Raw genomic sequence first — 18,224 nt, 5'->3', positions numbered from 1 at the left:
AGTGCTGTGAGTGCATTTCATGAAAGATAGTATGTGCTCTCTTTTTAACCTGAAAGACATCTAGTACCCACTGGACATAATGTTTGTCTCAATTTCCTCAACTCAATAATGGGAAATAAAAACTAACTTTTGAAGAATTTATTATGAGAACTGAATGGAATAATGTAATAAAGTGCTGGGCAGGATGACTGGCCCATAGTATGTATTCAATCATGTTAATATCAATAAATATAATACACCATACTTATATATCTCCCTCACACTGCTTCTTCCCTCTCTCATCCTCTCCCTGCATCCCAGACAGGAATCAAGTCCTTTTTCTTATAAGGAGGCAAATGTCAAGATTTGTTTTAGCAGAGAAAGGACTTGTTTTTCAAGGCAATGCCTTAGACCTTTAAAATAGTCTATGAATTGACCCTAGTTGATCATAAAACTTCCCCACCTACCTCAAGGCTGTGTACTGAGGTTAAAGCTCACACTGATTAGAATTCTAAAATTATTTTACCCTTAACAGAGCCTTGCACAGAATAGGTACTAGGTAAAAATTACTTGATTGTTTACTAGATGTCACCAAATACTTAACTTTCCCCAAGCTGACTGTTTATTACCAGGTATGCAGGTATAGAGCCAGTATATTTTGCAGAGGGAGAAAATACCCAAATCAGATAAGGCAAACCTTGGAGATATTGCAGGTTCAGTACCAGACCACTGCAATAAAGTGAATATTGCAGTAAAGTCATACGAATTTTTTGGTTTCCGAGGGCGAGTAAAAGTTATGTTTACACTATACTATAGTCTATTAACTGTGCAATAGCCTTATGTCTAAACAAGTACATGCCTTAATTTAAAAAATACTTTATTGCTAAAATACGCTAACCATCATATGACAACGTGGGTTGCTGCACACCTTCAATTTGTAAAAAACGCAATATCTATGAAGCACAATAAAACGAAGCACAGTAAAACAAGGTATGCCTGTATAATGATGTTACCACTGAAAAAAAATCAGTGTCTTAGATGTCAAATAAAAGGAAGCGTTTGACATTTGTGAGCTTTCTCTTAACAGTGACACAGTTGCCTAGACAGGGTCGGCTGTATATTTGTGGTGATCTCAGTTTATAGACACAGCCCAAGCCCAAGCAAAGTGTTTGGCTTGATGTTTTGAGTGTACAAGAGGAAAAGACAAAGAGGTCAAGTTTGTTTTTAATAAAGAGAAACAAAAAATAGGCACAAGTCAACTGAAAAGGAGAATTGAAAGTTAAGATGAGGCTTGATAAAGTGGAGCCAGATAAATCTTTCCAAAGGTCTCAGAAAATCCAGGGCCTCAATCTAGAAAGAAACTGCTTACTGAGGCAGAACTGAGCGAGTGGACACATATGAAATAAATTTTCAAGCAAGGGCCTCAAATCAAATAACATAAATGAGCTCAAGAAACAGCAGGACGTTTTAACAAAGAAAGTTGAGATCACAAGATGCAGCGATAAAGCTAATAAAAGGAACTGAGATAACCAGATAAGAGCAGCTCTTGGGTCAAACCATCCATTCATGCCCAGGTGCGTCTTTCTTTTTATCATGGCTTACTGTAGTTTGAAGGTGCCTTCAAACATATAAATGAGTCCCTTGTGCTTTAGCAAGCTCTTCGTGTTACCTGAAGCTTCTGATTCTGATTAGGATTGTTTCATTCATCTAGCCCTGCACTCCTATCATACTGTAAAGATGGTTCCTGCAACCAAGTGGTAAATAGAGCAGTCACTCCATGCAGCCATGTCTCCTGGCACCTCATTCAGGAAACCAGACAGCTAGGCAGGTCTGAGAATAAGAAGTATGACATGCAGAAGTTTTTTACCACTCTGGCCATGGTGACAATATGGCCAAGCGATTAGTATAAAAGAAAGGGGCAATTTAAAGATCACCACCTATCCCCAAAGTCATTACATTCGTAGCACCCTGCCCAATTACATGTTTGTCACATAGACAAGAGGCTGTTATTCCCAGTGTTTGCCCTCAAGTTGTTAGTCAGCTGCTGACCTCATAAACTGCACAGCTGCAGCATCCTGATATGTTGTCATGAAACAGATTGTGATGTCTTAATTGATCACTCTCAGAGGTCACAATTGTCAAGTGAAACCAGTATACTGATTTTTATGAGTTAAATTAAGCTTTGTTACAGCAGAACCAGCTAATTCACTTTAATGACTTGGAAATCCAATGCAGATTGCTACGTGTTGTAGATTAGAACACATCCAAGGCTTTTTCTTTATATCTTTCTTTTTTCTTTTTGGTTTTTTTTTAATGTGTGGAGGCCGTATCCTCAAAATGTTTTTATCATACAGTGAAGCAACTTCTTGGAACAGTAAATGGAACCTAACCTCCCTGCACCATCTGCATCTTGGTGATAAGTTGGAATGTGCCATGTGACCCACACAATTTAAATCAGGCATTGATTTGTGTGACGCTAAGTGAGTTTGGAGGACTTGGCTAAGTGAAATGGATGTCAGGCCCAGCTGCAAATCGCCTGGCAGGAAGAACTTTGTGTTCTTCCTTATCATCCCCGAAGACTGTGGGCTCCTGGGTGCATGAGGAAGGGGCTCAGATCAATGCCTGATTCTCAGAGGCACCCCCCTGTGCCTCCATTCGCCCATTGGTGAAGTTTTCACTATGGCACCAACCTAGAGAACCCCGTTTCCAAGTGCCCTAATATACTCACCCACTTTGAGCGGACCTATTCTAACCTGGTGCCTGGATCACCTGCTGCCCACCTTAGTTCGGAAATCTTACTGTAGCAGGAGTGATGGACAGTCACTTTCATAGCAGAGTTTTAAGGCACTTCACAAATGGACCTTTGTGGGCTGCATAAGTAAAGTTTTTTTTTTTTAATTAATTTATTTATTTATATTTTTGGCTGTGTTGGGTCTTCGTTTCTGCGCGAGGGCTTTCTCCAGTTGTGGCAAGCGGGGGCCACTCTTCACTGCGGTGCGCGGGTCTCTCACTATCGCGGCCTCTCTTGTTGCAGAGCACAGGTTCCAGATGCGCAGGCTCAGTAGTTGTGGCTCACGGGCCTAGTTGCTCCGCGGCATGTGGGATCTTCCCAGACCAGGGCTCGAACCCGTGTCCCCTGCATTGGCAGGCAGATTCTCAACCACTGAGCCACCAGGGAAGCCCCAAGTTTTTTTGAGATTCTTAATCTGACATCTCAAATAACCTTGTCATTCTAGTGTATTTTACAGTGTACCATAAAAACGAACTCAAAGAAGTAAAGTTAAATTAATGTAATAACTGTTAGCATCCAGAATACAATGGGAAGCATAAGGATGCTCATCAAAGCAATTTTTTTTGTAATAGAAAAGAATCAGATAATAGCTAATGCCCAGAAAGAGGCAGATAGGTACATTATGGTATATCCATACAATGGAATATTATGCAGGCATTAAATATATCTCTAAGGGCTATTTATTAACATGGGAAAGTTTAATGATGTGAAATTAATTGAAAAATCAAGGCGGCCAAATTGTATAAATGGTATTTCTCAACATGTCTAGAAGGAAGAAAATACTACAAAACATTGTAGCAGTTGTTGAGTGGTGGAAATATGGAGAGTTTTAATTCTTTTTATATTTTTCAAGTTTTCCACAGCAAGCCCATATTACTTTAGTAATCAGGAAGATAAACAAAAGCTGCTTGAGTAGTTTTGTTATAACATTTGCTGCAGGAGTCTATGTTCAAGTCACCTTAAATCTAACAGGTCTTGAAATGAGCTCCTGCTTCCTCCCCCGGTCTGTTTCTCCTGAAGCCTTCTCCTTCTCAGTTAAAGGCAGCTCCAGGCTTCCAATTGCTTAGGCTAAAAATCTGAAGTTATCCTCGACTCCTTTCTCTCTCTCAGATCTCACCTTCCATCTACTGGTCAACCCAGCAAGCCCTACCTTCAGAAAATATCCAGCATGTGACCAGCTTCTTACCACCTCCTCTGCTACCCAACCTGGTCCAAGCCATCATCCTCTCTTGCTGGGATTATGGCAGCATCCTGTTCTCACAGTTTCTACCCCTGCCTTCCTTGTGTCAGTTTTCCACACAGCAGCCAAAGCTGTTACAATGTGATTTGGATCAGTCATTCCCCTGCCCAGAGCCCTCAGTGGCTCTTAAGTAAAAGGCCCTAAGTGATGGCTCCCCTGCCACCTCTCTTGCCCCAGTACTCACTCGCTATTTTCAATGCTCTGCCAGGCTACATTGCCCTCCCTATTGTTCCTCTCCTACCCTGGGGTATTTGCAGTGACTTTTGCTTTTGCTTTGCAGGAATGCCTTTTTTTTTTTTTTGCAAAATCCCATGGTCAGCACTTTTACTTCATTCAAGTCTTTCCTCAAATATAATTTTTTCCTGAGGCCTTTTCTGGTCACTCCACCAACACACACACATACATTCACATAGATACATCCTTACCTCCTTCCTTGCTTTAATTTTCCCTATTTAGCACTTACCTCCATCTAACATATACTGTGCAGATTTGTCTGTTGCCTTTCTTCCCTCACTTGTATGTAAGCTCTGTGAGGGCAGGGATATTTGTTTAAGATTTTCACAGCTGAATCCCCAACCCCTAGAACATAGTACATAGTAGTTAGTAGTTAGTCAAATAACTGCTTTGAGTCCCTACCATTGACAGTTGTGTGATAATTATCCTGGTGACTTTCCTGAGTCTCTTTGCTACTCAATTTGCCCACCTAGATTGAACCTGTTGGTATGTTGATATGTTTCTTCTGAATTGCTTTTCTCTTTTCAACTAAATCAGTAATTCTAGATGAATTGGAAAAGTCCATTTCTTCCCTAATATTAAGTTCAGGGTCCTAATAAATTATCTTAATTAATAAATTATCTTAATTATCTAAATTAAATTGCTTTCATTTCCTGACTTAACCACTATATATTGAGCTACTATAGTATTCCAGGGACTTCTGGGGAGTGGGGTTAAAATGAAGAAGGCACATGGATTCTGCTGTTACTGAGTTTACCGTCTAATAGACAGGCATAATTAAATAATAAATTAAAGTGCAACACAACTACTGTTGGTTTGGTATAAATATATTTCCAGAGGTATTCTCACACTCAGCAGTTATGCACAATATCTGGATTTTCTGTTTTCCCAGAGAAACTTGTTTGGATAGATGGAACTTACTAATTTACACATTTCTCCCCCCGCCCTGTTTCTCTTTTTGTTTTTCAGCCTTTGCAACTGGACTGTAAGCTTTGTGCCATAGTGTCAAACTCAGGTCAGATGGTTGGCCAGAAGGTGGGGAACGAGATAGACCAGTCTTCCTGCATTTGGAGAATGAACAATGCCCCCACCAAGGGCTATGAAGAAGATGTTGGCCGCATGACAATGATTCGAGTTGTATCCCATACCAGCGTTCCTCTTTTGCTGAAAAACCCTGATTATTTTTTCAAGGAAGCAAATGCTACTATTTATGTTATTTGGGGCCCTTTCCGCAATATGAGGAAAGACGGCAATGGCATTGTTTACAACATGTTGAAAAAGACTGTTGACATCTATCCCAATGCCCAGATTTACGTGACCACAGAGAAGCGCATGAGTTACTGTGATGGAGTGTTTAAGAAGGAAACCGGGAAAGACAGGTGAGTCCTCTGAGAAGCAGCCTTATTGTCTTTTATGGTAAATCTTTGCTGAGTTCTTTTGCCAGCTATCAAATGAACAGAGTAACTTTTCAAACTGATTGTTATATGTTTTTGACTATTATGATTACTTGATGAGCCAGCAGCTAGGTCCCATTTATTCCACCTACCCCACCTTCTCTTCTCTCCCTTTTGATTGGCTTGAGGCTCCAAAAAAACACTGGCTGCTTCCCCAAGATATCTTTAGATTTCTTCTTATTTAGCTCAATTTGCTATTGAATAAATTGGATTTTAGCCGAAAGAAGTCTACACATTTCTGTTTTAAAATAGAAATGTGAGAGAACTTTAGGACCTAAACTCCTTTGGAAGCTGTGGCAAAAATTTACTGAGAGCACGAAACAGAACAAGCTATTGATTCTGTAATAAGGTTGCATAGCTTCTTGCCTGCAAATAGGTCCTACGATCGTGAACACCATAACTTAGCATTTAACATGTTAAGCGGAATACCATGTTGAAATTATGCATTCCTTAAAATCATTAACAGTGGATTCTTGAAGAGAAATGAGATGTACATACCGTTCACTCAATGATCTAAAAACCAATTTGCATTTTTTTCATCACATCCGGTTTTCTGCAGCATTCTGTAAACCACCTTTCCCGACGCCTGCCTGTCTTATTCTTCTCCTACTCCTTACTTTTCCTGCTTCCTCCCCTTGCTCCCTCTTCCTCCTCCTCTTCTCCCGTATAACTATTGCTCACCACTTTTTCTCCCTCTTTAGAAAGGTAACCAGTATGTGAGAGAGAAGTAGAATTATAAATCAGTTTACCTTAGTTCATATATCTAGTTCTAATAAAGAACTGCTGAAGGAAAATATTGAAACTTATTGCTGAAAGTTTGAATTACTGTGAATTTTGCCTTTTTGTGTAATACCATGGATAAATTGAGCATTGACTATAATTCCAATATTAACATTCTGATTTCCTCAAAATATCTGTCTTTTATTCTTCCTTATTATCAAATTTAAACTTTCAACTATATTGCAGTGTGTGCTTGAGAAGGGGAGTTTCTGATGTCTCTGGGTATAATTTAAATGTTGATAATTATTTTAAAATCTTATCTGGCTCAACTCTCCTACTGATAATGTAGGTGGAATTTAGTGTTTTCTACTTCTGAGCACCAAAAATGCATAGCTTCTAATGAAATGCAAGACAAATAGCCATGATAGTGGCCCCTTCCACTTTAGCGTTAGCAAGAAGAATAGGGTTAGGATTTGAATCAGTGTAGCATAAACAGTCCAAAGAGACAGGCACTAGGGATAAAAGGAGTAGGTATGTGCTTCAAAGAAATACTCTCACATGTAGCACCATTCTATATAAATACGACCATTCTCAAGTGGCTTTGGAAATTTCTGGTCTCTCACTAGCCCAGAGCAGTGCAGTTAATTAAGTATATTTGGTTTTTCATTAGTAACATTTAGCCCTCAGGGTATGCCCTAGTCATAACTATAAGCCCTAGAATAATTCTGGGGTATCAGAGAAGAGCTCAGCGTGCTGTCTGTCCCCATGTGTTTATATCATGCTTGCTTTGCTGTGAGCTTTCAGTGAGACAGCACTGTCACAGATGTGTTGATTGTAAAACAAGCACTGGAAGAGAATAGCTTTGGGAGATTCATTTTCCTACTGGCTGTGATGAGGAAAGCTGTTTGTATAGTGGGAAGAAGCGCACTCGGTAAAATTAATTTGCAGGTATCATTCAATTGGTAGAGTTACCAAAATAAAAGTAGAAAAAACAAGTCAAAATGATTTTATGATGCTTTCTTGCTGTTTTCTTCCCCAAGTCTAATCCTGTCTGGTGCTTCACTGAATACTGCAACCAGACCAAAGAAGACATCTATGCTAGAAATGAGCAGAACGGATGGTTTTGGTAAAATCTGGTTGGATGACAAAAGGTCGACCAAAATGACCTCAAGGGCAGCAATCTCCACAATGATTTAAATCTGTACCCTAAATTTAGCTGTGTGGATTTTATTGTTAAAGATTTCCCATAGTGACCTGATGTTCACTGCCAGATTTCAAAGAAGGATATTTTTTAGCTTTTTATGAAGGAAAATGTCAGACTTATAGGGAGACTAATGCTGTAATGAACTGCTGTATACCACAGCTCAGATTGAATAATTATTAACTCATAGCCAATCTTGTTCTATCTATACCCCTGTACACTTTCTCCCTCCCCAAGGATTATTTTGAAGCAAATGCCAGACATCATATTATTTTATTCATAAATATTTCAGCATGTATCTCTAAAAGATAAAGATTCTTAAAAATAAACACAATGCCATTGTCCAACAGAAAAATCAGCATACTTTCTTAATAACAGTATATATTTAGTCTGTTTTCAAATTTCTCCAATGATCTCATTAATTTTTTTTTTTAATTTTATAGCTACTTTATTTATTTATTTATTTATTTATTTATTTATTTATTTATTTTGGCTGTGTTGGGTCTTCTGTTCGTGCGAGGGCTTTCTCTAGTTGCGGCAAGTGGGGACCACTGTTGATCGCGGTGCGGGGACTGCTCTTCATCGCGGTGCGCGGGCCTTTCACTATCGCGGCCCCTCCCGTTGCGGGGCACAGGCTCCAGATGCGCATGCTCAGTAGTTGTGGCTCACGGGCCCAGCTGCTCCGTGGCATGTGGGATCTTCCCAGACCAGGGCTCGAACCCGTGTCCCCTGCATTAGCAGGCAGATTCTCAACCACTGCGCCACCAGGGAAACCCCTCATTAATATTTTTAACAGTTAATTGAATCGGGATTAGTGTTAAGGTCTGTGCATGTTCAAATCAGGATTAGCATAAGGGCTTTACAAATAATTGATACGTCTCCTATATTTCTCTTAACACATGGCTTCTTCTCTCCCACTCTCTCCCTTTATTATTGAAAAAAACCTAGTCATTTGTCCACAATCTAGATTGTGCTGATTGCACCCCCATGATACTTCTACTTTGGTATCTCTATATTGAGGATTTATTGGATTTGGGTCTAATTTTTAAAAAAAATTTATCAAGACTATTAGGTGATACTTCTATCAGGATGAAGACCGTCAAGTTTTCTGTCTCTTTATGTTAGCATTCATTAATGATCATTGTCTAGATCGAATAGTTCATTAGAGATTATAGAATGGTGATATTTCATCATTTCTTTTTCATTTATTAACTGATATACCTTATAAAGAGAAACTTGGTCTCATTAACCATTTGGTTACCATGAGATAGAAGATAGTACCAATTCTTTCTCTTTATTAGTTATTTTTTTTCTTGAAATTTATTTTATTTATTTTTTTATACAGTAGGTTCTTATTAGTCATCCATTTTATACACTTCAGTGTATACATGTCAATCCCAATCTCCCAATTCATCACACCACCCCCACCCCCTGCCACTTTCCCCCCTTGGTGTCCATATGTTTGTTCTCTACATCTGTGTCTCAATTTCTGCTCTGCAAACCGGTTCATCTGTACCATTTTTCTAAATTCCACATATATGTGTTAATATACGATATTTGCTTTTCTCTTTCTGACTTACTTCACTCTGTATGACAGTCTCTAGATGCATCCACGTCTCTACAAATGACCCAACTTCATTTCTTTTTATGGCTGAGTAATATTCCATTGTATATATGTACCACATCTTCTTTATTCATTCGTCTGTTGATGGGCATGTAGGTTGCTTCCATGACCTGGCTATTGTAATAGTGCTGCAATGAACATTGGGGTGCATGTGTATTTTTGAATTATTGTTTACTCTGGGTATATGCCCAGTAGTGGGATTGCTGGGTCATAGGGTAGCTCTATTTTTAGTTTTTTAAGGAACCTCCATAATGTTCTGCATAGTGGTTGTATCAATTTACATTCCCACCAACAGTGCAAGAGGGTTCCCTTTTCTCCACATCCTCTCCAGCATTTGTTATTTGTAGACTTTCTGATGATGCCCATTCTAACTGGTGTGAGGTGATACCTCATTGTAGTTTTGATTTGCATTTCTCTAATAATTAGTGATGTTGAGCAGCTTTTCATGTGCTGTCTTCTTTGGAGAAATGTCTATTTAGGTCTTCTGCCCATTTTTGGATTGGCTTGTTTTTTTTTTAATATTGAGCTGCATGAGCTGTTTATATATTCTGGAGATTAATCCTTTGTCCGTTGATTTGTTTGCAAATACTTTCTCCCATTCTGAGGGTTGTCATTTCATCTTGTTTATGGTTTCCTTTGCTGTGCAAAAGCTTTTAAGTTTCATTAGGTCCCATTTGTTTATTTTTGTTTTCATTTCCATTACTCTAGGAGGTGGATCAAAAAAGACCTTGCTGTGATTTATGTCAAAGATTGTTCTTCCTATGGTTTCCTCTAAGAGTTTTATAGTGCCTGGTCTTACATTTAGGTCTCTAATCCATTTTGAGTTTATTTCTGTGTATGGTGTTAGGGAGTGTTCTAATTTCATTCTTTTACATGTAGCTGTCCAGTTTTCCCAGCACCACTTATTGAAGAGACTGTCTTTTCTCCATTGTATATCCTTGCCTCCTTTGTCATAGATTAGTTGACCATAGGTGCGTGGATTTATCTCTGGGCTTTCTATCTTCTTCCATTGATCTATATTTCTGTTTTTGTGCCAGTACCATATTGTCTTGATTACTGTAGCTTTGTAGTATAGTCTGAAGTCAGGGAGTCTGATTCCTCCAGGTCCGTTTTTTCCCCTCAAGACTGCTTTGGCTATTCAGGGTCTTTTGTGTCTCCATACAAATTTTAAGATTTTTTGTTCTAGTTCTGTAAAAAATGCCATTGGTAATTTGATATGGATTGCACTGAATCTGTAGATTGCTTTGGGTAGTAGAGTCATTTTCACAATGTTGATTCTTCCAATCCAAGAACATGGTATATCTATTGATCTGTTGGTATCATCTTTAATTTCTTTCGTCAGTGTCTTATAATTTTCTGCATACAGGTCTTTTGTCTCCCTAGGTAGGTTTATTCCTAGGTATTTTATTCTTTTTGTTGCAATGGTAAATGGGAGTGTTTCCATAATTTCTCTTTCAGATTTTTCATCATTAGTGTATAGGAATGCAAGAGATTTCTGTGCATTAATTTTGTATCCTGCAACTTTACCAGACTCATTGGTTAGCTCTAGTCGTTTTCTGGTGGCATCTTTAGGATTCTCTATGTATAGTATCATGTCATCTGCAAACAGTGACAGTTTTACTTCTTCTTTTCCAATTTGTATTCCTTTTATTTCTTTTTCTTCTCTGATTGCCATGGCTAGGACTTCCAAAACTATGTTGAATAATAGTGGTGAGAGTGGATATCCTTGTCGTGTTCCTGATCTTAGAGAAAATGCTTTCAGTTTTTCACCATTGAGAATGATGTTTGCTGTGGGTTTGCTGTATATAGCCTTTATTATGTTGAGGTAGGTCACCTCTATGCCCATTTTCTGGAGAGTTTTTATCATAAATCAGTGTTGAATTTTGTCAAAAGCTTTTTCTGCGTCTATTGAGATGATCATATGGTTTTTATTCTTCAATTTGTTAATATGTTGTATCACATTGATTGATTTGCGTATATTGAAGAATCCTTGCATCACTGGGATAAATCCCACTTGATCACGGCGTATGATCCTTTTAATGTGCTGTTGGATTCTGTTTGCTAGTATTTTGTTGAGGATTTTTGTATCTATATTCCTCAGTGATATTTTTCTGTAATTTTCTTTTTTTGTAGTATCTTTGGCTGGTTTTGGTATCAGGGTGATGGTGGCCTCATAGAATGAGTTTGGCGTGTTAGCTCTTCTCTAAATGTTTGATAGAATTCACCTGTGAAGCCATGTGGTCCTGGACTTTTGTTTGTTGGAAGATTTTTAATCACAGCTTCAATTTCACTATTTGTGATTGGTTTGTTCATATTTTCTATTTCTTCCTGGTTCAGTTTTGGAAGGTTATACCTTTCTACGAATTTGTCCATTTCTTCCAGGTTGTCCATTTTATTGGCATAGAGTTGCTTGTAGTAGTCTCTTAGGATGCTTTGTATTTCTGCGGTGTCTGTTGTAACTTCTTTTTCATTTCTAATTTTATTGATTTGAGTACTCTCCCACTTTTTCTTTATGAGTCTGGCTAATGGTTTATCAATTTTGTTTATCTTCTCAAAGAACCAACTTATAGTTTTATTGATCTTTGCTATTGTTTTCTTTGTTTCTATTTCATTTATTTCTGCTCTGATCTTTATGATTTCTTTCCTTCTGCTAACTTTGGGTTTTCTTTGTTCTTCTTTCTCTGCTTCCTTTAGGTGTAACGTTAGATTGTTTATTTGAGATTTTTCTTGTTTCTTGAGGTAAGCTTGTATAGGTATAAACTTCCCTCTTAGAACTGCTTTTGCTGCATCCCATAGGTTTTGGAGTGTCGTGTTTTCATTGTCATTTGTCTCTAGGTATTTTTTGATTTCCTCTTTGATTTCTTCAGTGATCTCTTGGTAATTTAGTAATGTATTGTTTAGCCTCCATGTGTTTGAGTGTTTTACGTTTTTTTCCCTGTAATTCATTTCTAATCTCATAGCGTTGTGGTCAGAAAAGATGTTTGATATGATATCAATTTTCTTAAATTTACTGAGGCTTGATTTGTGACCCAAGATGTGATCTATCCTGGAGAATGTTCCGTGCACACTTGAGAAGAAAGTGCAGTCTGCTGTTTTTGGATTGAATGTCCTATAAATATCAAGTAAATCTATCCGGTCTATTGTGTCGTTTAAAGATTCTGTCTCCTTATTAATTTTCTGTTTGGATGATCTGTCCATTGGTGTAAGTGAGGTGTTAAAGTCTGCCACTATTATTGTGTTACTGTCAATTTCCTCTTTTATAGCTGTTAGCAGTTGCCTTATGTATTGAGGTGCTCGTATGTTCGGTGCATATATATTTATACTTGCTATATCTTCTTGGATTGATCCCTTGATCATTCTGTAGTGTCCTTCCTTGTCTCTTGTAACATTCTTTATTTTAAAGTCTATTTTATCTGATATGAGTATTGCTACTCCAGCTTTCTTTCGATTTCCATGTGCAATGAATATCTTTTTCCATCCCCTCACTTTCAGTCTGTATGTGTCCCTAGGTCTGAAGTGAGTCTCTTGTAGACAGCATATATATGGGTCTTGTTTTTGTATCCATTCAGCAAGCCTGTGTCTTTTGGTTGGAGCATTTAATCCGTTCACGTTTAAGGTGATTATCGATATGTATGTTCCTTTTACCATTTTCTTAATTGTTTTGGGTTTGTTTTTGTAGGTCCTTTTCTTCTGTTGTGTTTCCCACTTAGAGAAGTTCCTTTAGCATTTGTTGTAGAGCCAGTTTGGTGATGCTGAATTCTCTTAGCTTTTGTTTGTCTGTAAAGCTTTTGATTTCTCCATCAAATCTGAATGAGATTTTTGCCGGGTAGAGTAATCTTGGTTGTAGGTTCTTCCCTTTCATCACTTTAAGTATATCATGCCACTCCCTTCTGGCTTGTAGAGTTTCTGCTGAGAAATCAGCTGTTAACTTTATGGGAGTTCCCTTGTATGTTATTTGTCATTTTTCCCTTACTGCTTTCAATAATTTTTCTTTGCCTTTAATTTTTGCCAATTTAATTACTATGTGTCTCGGCATGTTTCTCCTTGGGTTTATCCTGTATGGGACTCGCTGTGCTTCCTGGACTTGGGTGGCTATTTCCTTTCCCATGTTAGGGAAGTTTTTGACTATAATCTCTTCAAATATTTTCTCGGGTCCTTCCTCTCTCTCTTCTCCTTCTGGGACCTCTATAATGTGAATGTTGTTGCGTTTAATGTTGTCCCAGAGGTCTCTTAGGCTGTCTTCATTTCTTTTCTTTCTTTTTTCTTTATTCTGTTGCATGGCAGTGAATTCCACCATTCTGTCTTCCAGGTCACTTATCCGTTCTTCTGCCTCAGTTATTCTGCTATTGATTCCTTCTAGTGTATTTTTCATTTCAGTTGTTGTACTGTTCATCTCTGTTTGTTCTTTAATTCTTGTAGATCTTTGTTAAACATTTCTTGCATCTTCTCGATCTTTGCCTCCATTCTTTTTCTGAGGCCTGTATCATCTTCACTATCATTATTCTGAATTCTTTTTCTGGAAGGTTGCCTCTCTCCACTTCATTTAGTTATTTTTCTGCGGTTTTATCTTGTCCCTTCATCTGGTACATAGCCCTCTGCCTTTTCATCTTGTCTGTCTTTCTGTGAATATGGTTTTTGTTCCACAGGCTGCAGGATTGTAGTTCTTCTTGCTTCTGCTGTCTGCCCTCTGGTGAATGAGTGTATCTAAGAGGCTTGTGCAAGTTTCCTGATGGCAGGGACTGGTGGTGGGCAGAGCTGGCTGTTGCTCTGGTGGGCAGAGCTCAGTAAAACTTTAATATGCTTGTCTGCAGATGGGTGAGGCTGGGTCCCCTCCCTGTTCATTGTTTGGCCTGAGGCAACCCAACACTGGAGCCTACTGGGCCTCTTTGGTGGGGCTAATGGTGGACTCTGGGAGTGCTCACGCCAAGGAATACTTACCAGAACCTCTGCTGCCAGTGTCCTTGTCCTCACGGTGAGACAGAGCCACCCCCAGCCTCTGCAGGAGACCCTCCAACACTAGCAGGTAGGTCTGGTTCAGTCTCTATGGGGTCACTGCTCCTTCCCCTGGGTCCCGATGTGCACACTACTTTGTGTGTGCCCTCCAAGAGTGGAGTCTCTGTTTCCCCCAGTCCCGTTGAAGTCCTGCAATCAAATCCTGCTAGCCTTCTAAGTCTGATTCTCTAGGAATTCCTCCTCCCATTGCTGGACCCCCAGGTTTGGAGGCCTGACGTGGGGCTCAGAACCTTCACTCCAGTCGGTGGACTTCTGTGGTATAAGTGTTCTCCAGTTTGTGAGTCACCCACCCAGCAGTTATGGGATTTGATTTTATTGTGATTGCACCCCTCCTACCATCTCATTGTGGCCTCTCCTTTGTCTTTGGATGTGGGGTATCTTTATTGGTGAGTTCCAGTGTCTTCCTGTTGATGATTGTTCAGCAGTTAGGTGTGATTCCAGTGTTCTCGCAAGAGGGAGTGAGAGCATGTCCTTCTACTCTGCCATCTTGAACCAATCTCCTCTTTATTAGTTTTAAGGCATTCATGCCCTATCATTCTCCAAAAGTGACCAGTAAATTTATTATTTTCAGTATTTACATATTGACTTATGTACTTAAACATATTTGAAATATTTTAATTCATTCCAATTGTGTTCTTATGCTTAACTGTCCTATTTTGAGCTGTGGGAACCTCTTCAGACTGGATTTTGAGTCCTTTTGACATGTCTTTAGTAGTCTTGTAAAACAAAGTCTTATAACTCTTCTTTGCTTCCTGGTATTATAGGATGTTTCAGGCTCTTCTTGTACATATCCTGATGCAAATGTGGATTCAGACTTTTTTTTCCAAAGAACTTTCATCTTTTTAGTATTGAAGAGAGCATAATCTTGGCACTACACGTGCTCATTACTACTGGGTTGGTCTTTGTTTCGTGGTCTCTTCATTGGACAGAGGTAGTATATAAACAACATATGCTGTATACATTGTTTAAAGATAAAATCGTTTTGAGTTCAAACTGAAACTTCCAATACAAATTCAGGTCTACCAGGTTTTTATCTTACCTCATCTATCTTGCATCTGTTCTTCTTTCTGCCATGCTGACAATCACAGGTCCTAGAGACACCAATGTAAATACTCATCTGCTTTATCCCACAGCATACACACAACACTTTTAGAATAAAAAAAACAGCACAACCAGAATATGATTACTGTAAACATTATTTTGCATCAAAGAAGGTGTTTTATGCAAGCATTGCTGTAGGTACATGCTCACAAAGTGTGTGTTGGTTATATCCTAACAAATGTTTTCAATATTTTTCTCCTAAGTAGATAGGAGGAAGTTAAGTGATATACGTCACTGCAGGCATGAAGGGGTGAGGAAAAAGCAATGTCCATATAATTTGAATTTTGTGTAAACTATTTTGATTGATTTGCCTGCACTTCCTGGAGGCAAGTGCTAATTTTTGTCATCAGGTTTTTTTTTTTTACATCTTTATTGGAGTATAATTGCTTTACAATGGTGTGTTAGTTTCTGCTTTATAACAAAGTGAATCAGTTATACATACACGTATGTCCCCATATCTCTTCTCTCTTGCGTCTCCCTCCCTCCCACCCTCCCTATCCCACACCTCTAGGTGGTCACAAAGCACAGAGCTGATCTCCCTGTGCTATGTGGCTGCTTTCCGCTAGCTATCTATTTTACATATGGTAGCGTATATATGTCCATGCCACTCTCTCACTTTGTCCCAGCTTACCCTTCCCCCTCCCCATATCCTCAAGTCCATTCTCTAGTAGGTCTGCATCTTTATTCCCATCTTGCCCCTAGGTTCTTCATGACCATGTTTTGTTTTTTTTTTAGATTCCATATATATGTGTTAGCATACAGTATTTGTTTTTCTCTTTCTGACTTACTTCACTCTGTATGACAGTCTCTGGGTCCATCTACCTCACTACAAATAACTCAGTTTCATTCCTTTTTATGGCTGAGTAATATTCCATTGTATATATGTGCCACATCTTCTTTATCCATTCATCTGTTGACGGTTTTTAATGGAGAAGTTATGTCACCATTATGATGTATAATTTATAGAATTTAAAAAATATTGTTCCTAGTAGTTAGAGTTATTCATGATAGGAAAATGATTAAGTTCTTCAAAGAAAAATTTGCCTCTCAACTTGATTCTTCAAATTGTCAAAATCATTTTTAAAAAATATTAGCCCCTCCTCCATTCAAGGCGGGCATCTTTTCATTTTTCCAGTGGTTTTAATTTTTATCTTAAGGGATTCCTTATTGAGAGAACATGAAGTAATAAAAGAAAATGTACCCTGTTAAATTTCTTAGAATGAGTTTAGATCAACTCATATGCATATTGGAATACTTTTTCAAACCAAATGAAATTTAATTTGCTTTCTTATCAGTTACTGACTAAAATTATTTGGCTTGTCAGTTAGAAACGGTGACCTGGTGGGAAAGGCTGAGAGAACAGAGAGAGAGACTGCTTGCCCTTTCTCTGTTCATCTTCTGGGGCTCAGTTTTCTTTGGAATTCTAGGTCATTTGGGCAGTGGTCACCTTTATATTTTTACTTACCAAATATTTTTCTGGGAAACAGCTACCTTCAACAAACCAGAAACCTTTGGAATTAAAGGTCTTGTAGTCAAAATAATCTGGACCAAAATGCATCTCTTTTCCCCCTTTGAATGATTGGTGTGCATACATAATACTAGCTTGCTGACATTTCCACATTTGCATTAATACATTTTAAGACTGAAATACCCTAGAGGTGCTGTAGGGCTGACAGTGGCACATGGTACTGCATTCAACATTTGCAGAACGTGATTATGTGCCTGGCCATTGACAGATGTAAAATGAATGTTAACTCTCTTGGAGAAGCAACAAAGCCTGTGTGAGGTGTTCTGCTTACCTATGGGCGTGTAGGCAGTTGCAGCTTGCATCCCACTTTAGAAATACATTGGCAAATGCAGGCACATTATTTAATTAAGTAATAATCCCATTAAAACTGCAAAGCTAATTCAGGGCTGATAAAGGGCCCTGAGCTCCCCTAAATAGGTCTTCATTAGCGGGCAAAAATGTGGCTCTGCCTTCAGGGATGGATGAAATTAATGAAAGCTAGCAGCAAATAGATCAATATTTCAAGACGTTACTGCTTCAGGTGCAGAGGATGTGAAGGGAAGGAGTTACTTTTAAGGATCATTTAGGAAACAGGTACACAAAAGTCAGTTTCAGAAGACACTGTCAAAATGGGAAACTGATTGGTAAATATCAAGATGGCTACATGCCTAATCTTTGCCTGCATGCTCCATCCATTCCCACTCAGTCCTACAGAGAGAAAAAGAAATCAGTGATGTGTTGTTTCTCACAGCCTTGCGTTGGAGTCGGTTTTGTCATCTGGTGTGGGTTTTAAGTGCAACCCAGGTTTCGCTGTTTTAGCTTTGGCCATTTTGAAAGTTTCTTGTGCTTCTGTGTGATCGATTTTAGGGATTAAATTGGCTCACATCCCTTAGGTTTACCCTTAAGGTTAACCCTTAGTATTTCCTGGAGTGGAAAGAGGTTTCAAGCCTCCCCCCTGAGAATTTAGAAACTCTCTGAGAGTCCCCTCTGTTGGGACACAAGGCAGGCAAACTGCCTCAACAAATGCAGTACAGCGAGAGGGAGGGGCAAAAGCAAAAACTGGAAGATGTGCTAGCCCGAGCGCCAGCCAAGACGCACAGACACGTGCCTAGTTCACCCAAAGAAGTCCTGTTACTCTACCTGGACTCCGAAAACAAAGATATCTAGTTATTTCTAACTTGGAATAAATAGGTACTAACCTTAGGAAAACCTGGACCAAGAGAAAATAGGCAAAGTAGAAAAATTCTTGGATTGAGAGACTGAACCCAGTATTAAAAACAGTATTTTCTTTTTTTTTTCTTTTTGAAGACAGTCTTTGCAAATATAGCATCTCAGCACTTTTTCAGGAGCAACGTTGACA

At 38.7% G+C, this 18,224-nt stretch overlaps 1 protein-coding gene and 1 long non-coding RNA gene across 3 annotated transcripts in view; one reads left to right on the top strand and one right to left on the bottom strand.

Moving 5' to 3' along the window:
* LOC309641494 overlaps positions 1-9,419 on the bottom strand; it is a 664,930-nt gene extending 655,511 nt beyond the window's left edge. The window contains exon 1 of the long non-coding RNA XR_014252638.1: positions 8,169-9,419. This is a non-coding gene — a long non-coding RNA (uncharacterized lncRNA). The remainder of the gene's footprint in view (positions 1-8,168) is intronic.
* The window catches only part of ST6GALNAC3 (ST6 N-acetylgalactosaminide alpha-2,6-sialyltransferase 3), a 550,290-nt gene that overhangs the window by 325,089 nt on the left and 206,977 nt on the right, over positions 1-18,224 (top strand). For both annotated transcript variants that reach the window (XM_082420822.1, XM_082420823.1), the window contains one exon: positions 5,214-5,623. In XM_082420822.1, coding sequence (XP_082276948.1) covers positions 5,214-5,623 — 410 coding nt within the window. The remainder of the gene's footprint in view (positions 1-5,213; positions 5,624-18,224) is intronic.

Source organism: Balaenoptera physalus (genome assembly GCF_965194825.1).
Source record: "Balaenoptera physalus genome assembly, chromosome: 1".
In the NCBI taxonomy this organism is placed as follows: domain Eukaryota; kingdom Metazoa; phylum Chordata; class Mammalia; order Artiodactyla; family Balaenopteridae; genus Balaenoptera; species Balaenoptera physalus.
This window is presented reverse-complemented; position numbering and strand designations above follow the sequence as displayed.